This window comes from Arachis ipaensis, chromosome B09, assembly GCF_000816755.2.
Source record: "Arachis ipaensis cultivar K30076 chromosome B09, Araip1.1, whole genome shotgun sequence".
In the NCBI taxonomy this organism is placed as follows: domain Eukaryota; kingdom Viridiplantae; phylum Streptophyta; class Magnoliopsida; order Fabales; family Fabaceae; genus Arachis; species Arachis ipaensis.
Window position 1 is genome coordinate 140536985 of NC_029793.2, and position 7505 is coordinate 140544489.

At 38.8% G+C, this 7505-nt stretch overlaps 2 protein-coding genes and 1 non-coding gene across 4 annotated transcripts in view; 1 reads left to right on the top strand and 2 right to left on the bottom strand.

Annotated features, from left to right (window-relative positions):
• On the top strand, nt 159-251 carry TRNAY-GUA. The gene is made up of 2 exons: nt 159-195; nt 216-251. It is a non-coding gene; the product is annotated as a tRNA-Tyr (tRNA).
• LOC107617287 (probable protein phosphatase 2C 38) lies at nt 2744-6004 on the bottom strand. 2 transcript variants are annotated; one of them, XM_016319020.2, is made up of 5 exons: nt 5380-6004; nt 4557-4900; nt 4034-4401; nt 3321-3557; nt 2744-3228 (listed from the first exon to the last, which is right to left on the bottom strand). In XM_016319020.2, the coding sequence occupies exons 2-5, from the start codon at nt 4873-4875 to the stop codon at nt 2980-2982; spliced, it is 1173 nt and encodes a 390-aa protein (XP_016174506.1). In that variant the 5' UTR covers nt 4876-4900; nt 5380-6004; the 3' UTR covers nt 2744-2979. The 2 variants fall into 2 exon arrangements, with proteins under 2 accessions (XP_016174506.1, XP_016174505.1); XM_016319019.2 differs by having other exon boundaries at nt 4557-5082; nt 5380-6003.
• LOC107617286 (protein TONNEAU 1a) overlaps nt 7197-7505 on the bottom strand; it is a gene marked incomplete in the record, with an annotated part of 2725 nt that continues 2416 nt past the window's right edge. Inside the window, 1 exon segment of the mRNA XM_021110880.1 lies at nt 7197-7500.

The window sequence follows — 7505 nt, forward strand, 5'->3', positions numbered from 1 at the left end:
TATTATCCACTTATGGTTTTATTATTGCACATCAATCTCTGTTTGTGGAACACCTATTATTCTGTGCTATATTAAATTCATAAACTAAATTTGGTCATATTTCAACAGGGCCAATTTAATGGGCTTTTAAATGTATTTCTAAAACCATGTGTTCAATTCCGACCTTAGCTCAGTTGGTAGAGCGGAGGACTGTAGTGGTTCATATCCGACAGGTAATCCTTAGGTCGCTGGTTCGAATCCGGCAGGTCGGACATTTATTTTTTTTCCCAAAAAAACAAAACTAACACTTAGGGGATGGCAAGCGGACAACTACGTCCCCCAAATCTTTTTTTTTTTAATTTTTAAATTAACAAATATTAAAATCTTTATAATTATAAATATATAATAAATATAATCATAAACCAAGTTTTTTGGAAGAATAAATGACCATTTGTATTCATGAGAGATAAAAACGTTGACATTTGTACTCATGAAAGCTCGAAACTAATCTTGTACTCATGATAGATGCTGTCCGTGTGACAAAAGTGTCCTGACTTGGATCTGAGTTTGGTTCGTGGGTTTCCGAACCTACGTGGCACTCCCAAACCCCCCCCCCCCCAAATCTGAGCCAACCATTCACTATCATCATCTTCATCTTCTTCACCATCACCATCACCATAACCTCCATCACCATCACCTCAGCACTGCCATAGCCACCTCCCTTCACCACAACCTCCGGCGACAACTCACACCGCCGTCCCCCTTTCTCTTCTTCTTCCCCTCTTCTCACCTCCGTTGAGCCCAGAAACCACAGCGCCAGCTCCTCCTCTCCGCCAAACAGATGCGACACCCAACCTTCTCCGCAGCGTCCTTACGGCGTTCCAACCCGTCACCACTCCCCTGTCCGAACCCTACCTCCTCCAAAGCTCCCAGCAGCATCAGACAAGCCAAAATTTTCAAACAGCAGCATGAATCAAAACAGCAAAATTTTTAAACACCAGTATGAATCAAAACAAACCTAAATCCACTAACATGCATTTCTAACTAACCAAATTAAGCAAAATGAACTAAAAGCAATACAATGAAAGAAACAGAACTCAGAAAAAAATGCAGGGGATGGAAGACACAGGGAAAAACGGAAGGGATGGAAGACACAGGGGCTGCACCCTGTTCTGGTCGTTCCATGGGAGAACGGGAAACGGGGCTGGAATCGCGACGGTGTTAGGCTGGTTCGCGATGGTGAGACGGGATGACAGAGAAGGAAGAAGAAAGGGGGAAAGGGGCTCATCGTCGGTGTCGCTGTGGCTCGTCGACGGCGCGGCGGTTCGGCCAGTGAGAGAGAGGGAGGAGAAGGTGGCCGGTTCGTTGGTGTGACTGAGGAAGACAGAGAACACGCAAAGGGGAAAAAAGGGAAGAGGGTTGCGGTGGCTCGTAGAGGCCGACGGTGATGGTTGGCGGAGCTAGGGTTCGAACAGGGAAGTGGTGACGGGTTGGAATGCCGTAAGGACGCTGCGGAGAAGGTTGGGTGTCGCGGCTGTTTGGTGGCAGACGAGAGGAGACCCAGGAATGGAGAAGGTGGCCGCTGCCGCTCTGGGCTTTGGTGGAGAGGAGGAGCTGGCGCTGTGGTTTCTGGGTTGAGCGGAGGTGAGAAGAGGGGAAGAAGAAGAGAAAGGGGTGCGGCGGTGTGGGTTGTCGCCGGAGGTTGTGGTGAAGGGAGGTGGCTGTGGCGGTGCTGAGGTGATGGTGATGGAGGTTATGGAGATTATGGTGATGGTGATGGTGAAGAAGATGAAGATGATGATGGGGAATGGTTGGCTCAGATTTTGGGGGGCGGGGTTTGGGAGTGCCACATAGGTTCGGAAACCCACGAACCAAGCTCAGATCCAAGTCAGGGCACTTTTGTCACACGGACAACATCTATCATGTGTACAAGATTAGTTTCGAGCTTTCATGGTTACAAATATCAGCGTTTTCATCTCTCATGGGTACAAATGGTCATTTATTCTTTTTTGGAATAAAATAATAAAATTAACATTGTCTAAAGTTAAATATTATCTAAAATATATAATTAAACATTTATAAGTTTAGAACATAATCAATCAAACGTAAAACATAATCCAAAACATTAAATTAGAATATCTGTAAAAAAACCCTAAGCCCGGCGGGAAGCCCGTCCCGTCCCGCCAAAACCTACAGTTTAAGCGGTGTAAGTTAGGCAGGTTTTTGATGTGTGGTGGTCTCAATTTTCTAGCCCAACTCGCTTTTTTTGGCAGGTTATGCGGGCCGGTCCGGTGGGTTTAGGCCCGTTTGCCACCCCTACTGTAACACTGTACCGTATCACTCCTATTTATTATACAATTTTAAAATAAATACTTTTATGATAACTTTTCAAATACAAAATAACTTATTTATAAGTTATTTTTAACATAAATCCTTATGTTTTAAGTTTTTTTTTTTTCAAAAAAACTTAATTAAGTTGTTTATCCAATGAACTTGTATAAAAGGATATGTGCTTGATAGCTTCTTCTGCACAAAACTTCCTTTTATACTAGCAGATTATGATTGTATATTTGTATGCAGTTTTATTTTTATTCTTCCAAAAGATGTTCATAATATATCATCATATACTGCAGAAGTCTGCATTAAGCCAAATTAGTTTGATGCTTGAATCACATTAATCAGTTTTCCATCATCATAGTTTAACAATTATACCTAAAGGAACCCTGCAAGTGGTGCAACATTTAGTTTCTGAACTCTCAAGACAAATCAAAGTTCTAGTTATAATAATGACAATGGTGCCATGTGTTCATGAATAAGAAATTCTAAATGGAAAAGGGAAAAAATGAATGAGAAGAATCTCTTTGTTGGATTGAATCTATAATCCCAGATAGGGAAGGAACAAAGAGAAGGAAAAAATTAGCCTTTTGCACACAAGTATATATATTGATAGATGGTGGCTCCAATTGACATAAACATCATTTGAAAAAAAAATTTCATGAACTAGCCATCTACAAGACCAAGACCAATAAGACCACTACCACTATAACCACCACCTCTGACTGAAACCATAGGGCTGCTCCAATTATCACGGCTTATTAAATGGGAATCAAGGAACAAAACTATGACTGTGATGTCGTCGTGGAAATGTCTCCTCACCCCTCTCTCAATCTTCTGCAAGTCTGAGTATCTCATTTCTCTCTTCTTTGCAGCTTCACAAAGTGCTGTTTTGATGAGTCTCCTTGCTACTCCCTGTAGTCATGGACAGCATTAGAGTCATATTTACAAGATTGGAATCACTCAACCATGAAAAATAATTACACAACTGAATTAGAAAATCCTACATTGCGCGGACAGCTCTGGACAATGTTAACTGCTTCTTGATTGCTCATATGCTCCCATAATCCGTCTGAAGCAAATATAAGAAACTGATCTCCCGGTTCGAGTTTTTGCACTGTTACTGCTGGTTCGGCTTTAAGGATTGGCTCCTCAAAGGGTTGAGCAAGCCTAAATTTTGGCAACAATGGTGGTTTGTTAAACTCTGCCTTTTTTAGATAGGCGTCGCCAATGGATCTTGAAATCTATAATAAACAAATAATCCGTCAATTCTATATTATGCAAAAGAAGCTTTTGCTAACTCAGAAAACATTAATTGACAGTTGACAGAGATTTCAAACCATAATGACTACTATAAACGATTAAGCAAATTGAGTTTCAATGGACTTTAAGCAATAGTATGATTCATGTCATCATCAATGGATTGGATCATCCACTGACCCTTGAACATGATAATCCATTAATCCTCAAACTAAGTTCTGGTTGTTTCCTAGCCTTGATGTCATAACCTGCTACAATGCCTACTTAAGAATTTAAGAAATTTAGGAGCATTATGCAACTATAGACATCAGAAGCATTATCAATGAACACCAATTAAGAACAAAGTAGAAATATGAAAAAGGTCAACTACATGGAGTGGAAATGCCATGGTTAAATTTTTATTTCGGAAACTGCACATTTGAAATGTGTATATGATGCTGAAAAACAGAATGAAACTCACCTGAATCAGACCCTTCACACGCCAGACCTGGTGCTTCATAACTACAATCTGTGGATCATCAGGATGCAACGAGCGCAACTCGTCTCTGACAGATTCGCAGCTAGCATTGTGCTCAGAGGATAACTGAATAGCTTTAATATCTTTCGTAGCCTCATCCACCCTAGCTAACACTGCTCTAGAGTCTCCTGCATTTGCAACATAGAGCACCCCGCTACATATTATGCCAATCAAACAACAGGATCCAACAGAGGCTAGCTGCGGCTTGATTTGCCACTGCTTCCTTACAACAGACAGAAATTCCTCTTCTGTTGCCAAGAATGCTTTATTGATAACGTCAGCCGACATTCCATGATTTTCTGAGGTAAATTCTGCAAATTAAGAACAACCACTAAGTTGGTAGAATGAATTGTCTTGCAAGAAAAGTCACTATAGATAAGTTTTTTGATATTCTTATGCCTCTAGGCCCCTTAGCTGCAAATAAAAAAAGTACCATCCCCATCCAAAAGAGTGGAGAACAACTTACTCTTAACATTTTTAAACAGACGTTCGTTCACGAACTGGGCAGCTTCTGGACCTCCATGGCCATCATAGATACCAACAAAAGTTCCATGAGGATTCGTTGTGAGCGAGCTTATGGGGCCTGATTCAAGTTGGCTTTGATCCTCCAACAAATTGTTTGCCTGAATAACTGCCATGGAGAATTCCCCATTAGCATGTCTTCCTGAATCTTTGTACCAAAGCAAACCATCATATTCACCATTTGCATCCCCATTCCCATTCTGAACATCAGATGGCCTCCAACAAGGAGCGACAATTCGCCTAAACGTAGCTGATACAACCATCCCTTACATAATCTCAACCATACAACTGAGCAACAAATTGTTCATCAAAGAAAAGTCAATGATAAAATGGCAAAGTCCTAGTTTCCTATCTATAACTGAACCCAAGTTACAAGCTCCAGAAATCAAATGCCTACTAATGAATGAACACTGACACCATGATACATTAAAGTGGAAACTATCAAGGACGTTATTTCCAATGTCCAAAACCTGCGCAAGGATTTGAGATCAGAATCAATACAAGGACCCCTAATCTATATGACTATATCAGATAAATCCATAATGTGGGTTTTCATCATTCACTTTGAAATTTAACAACTATCAACCATTTTTCTGCTATAAAGGATCAAATTGAAACATGGGCGGCTCTTGGAATTTCACAAACAAGATTTCAACCCAATAAAAATGTTTAAAAGAAAATGTGATTTAGTTTCGAGATCGAGAGAACTCAATAGAAACATGTGCAAGAAACAAAAACATAACTTTTAGCATATCATTTCATAGTACCTTAGACAGAAAATTTAGTACTTTGCCAACTCCTGACGCATTAGAAAAACATCAACTGCTAACAGCCCAATATCATTATCATCGTACCGAAGGTTATTAAGGTTTGGAGAGTTCTGATGAAAGAGGGTGTCAGAAAGTTGATGCCTTGATCTGTGGATTTGAGAAATAGTGTGGTTCTTTTTTTCCTTTTCCTTTTTTTCTTTGTTGTGTAATTAGGTGCGGGTTGAAGCCATAAAAAGAGAATTAGAAAAGAAAGAAAAATGGACTCGGTTTGAAATCCATGGTGGTGGGGGAATTTCCTAAGGGGAATTTGGATTTTGGGGTTGGTTGGCAGTTTTTGGTTTTCTAATTTTTAATGTCTTCGTTGGAATGGGATTTTGACTTTGACTCTCAACTAACTAACCACCATTTTAGGCAACTTTCCCTCTTCTTCCTTAAATTAGTGTGTAGGTTGAAACTTCCTCTCCTCTACAACGTAACTGACTCAGCTTTGTCCCCAAAAATCTCACTCTCCTTTCTGCTGCTTTCTATTTTTGAACATGTCTTGTGTTGCAAAAAGAAACACCCCATGTCTTCACGAGGAGCAAGGGTTGCTTTTATTCTTTTCTGTACAGCTCTATTTTTAGTATATGTATTCTGTAATACTTATAGAATAGAAATAAAAGTTCAAATAACTTATCACGTATGATCTGAAACGTCATACATATCATTGTATCTGATAACCTTTTCTGATAAATGAATCAAAATATAAATGCTATTAAATGTAGGGTGGTATTTAAGTGGTATGTGTAAAACACCTAATTTTGGAAAATATATGAAATTTAGATATTCTAAAGTGAGAAAATTGGTAAATTGGTAAAGTGAGGAGTTAAGTATCAATGATTTTATAACTTTCATGAACACTATCTTAATTGAAGAGAGATTAACTCCTCACTATACTACTTTACTAACTTTTTCACCTTAGATGATCTTGATCTAAATGTACATATGATAAGCAATAAAAAGGATATTATTACACAGCATGCACAATATAATTGCAATTGCAAGGGCAGCATTCAACCATGAATCACAAGCAAAGCAGAAAAAATTGAGATTTTACGTGAAATCGAAAATGTAAATTAAGAACGTAAAACGTAAAATCTTAACAAAATTTAAATCGTAAAATCATCAGACTTAATACAAATTTCATAAAATCAATAGACTTATTTAAAGTCGTAATATCAGAAGATTTTAAGAGTTAAATCGAGATTTTAGCTACTATGATCACAAGGCAGCTGACAGTTGTGGTGCATAACAATATTAGTTAGGAAGACCTTCTTTCTACTATGTGATGCGAGAATATGGCGGCTACAATGCACATAAGGAAACAAGTAACTTCGTAATGAATGAGGTTGCATCTAGTGAGTAACACCTGCTGTCAAATTAGACCATTTTGCCATGGTTGTTCTTAAATTAGTTTTTGTCATGAGATGCCAAGTTCAGCTTCGATACTTCCAATAATATTTAATTGATTGATTCCTTGGACCACCTAAGACGGCCTTAATTAGTTGCACTCTCAGCATCCGTTTTCATGCTAACAAAAGCAAATAGTTGGACACTAGCTGTAGCAAACCAAGCAGAGGTCAACAGCACGTGTTCAACCTAACCGACACTACTCAATGTAACAGTATATCATGCCCCGGATATCGATAACGCACGACTAGTATACTAAATATCAACCTCAGCGAACCAACATCGCGGTAACATCATGATAATAGTATTTCTCATTTCATCCTCTGAGAATTTCTATCCCAGTAAATAAGTGACAAGAGGAAACGAAAACCTAATCCTTTCAAAGCAATACAGAAAAATATGGAGCTACAAAGGTCGGTTCGGTTCAAGCTTTCACTCAATTAGTCACCACTTTTTGTTTTCCTTTTATATATATTTTTTAGGGGAAGACATGATCTATCATCACACTAAGACAACTCTCAAATATATGCTAGATGGGAACTTTGGAGGAGAAGCTCATACAAAGCACTAAATCACATCACGATTACATAATCTTACATAAAAACAGGCTCATTCAATCAATCACTAAGAAGCTAAATATTCAAAATACACAGTAAAATACAGGAGCAGCTTGC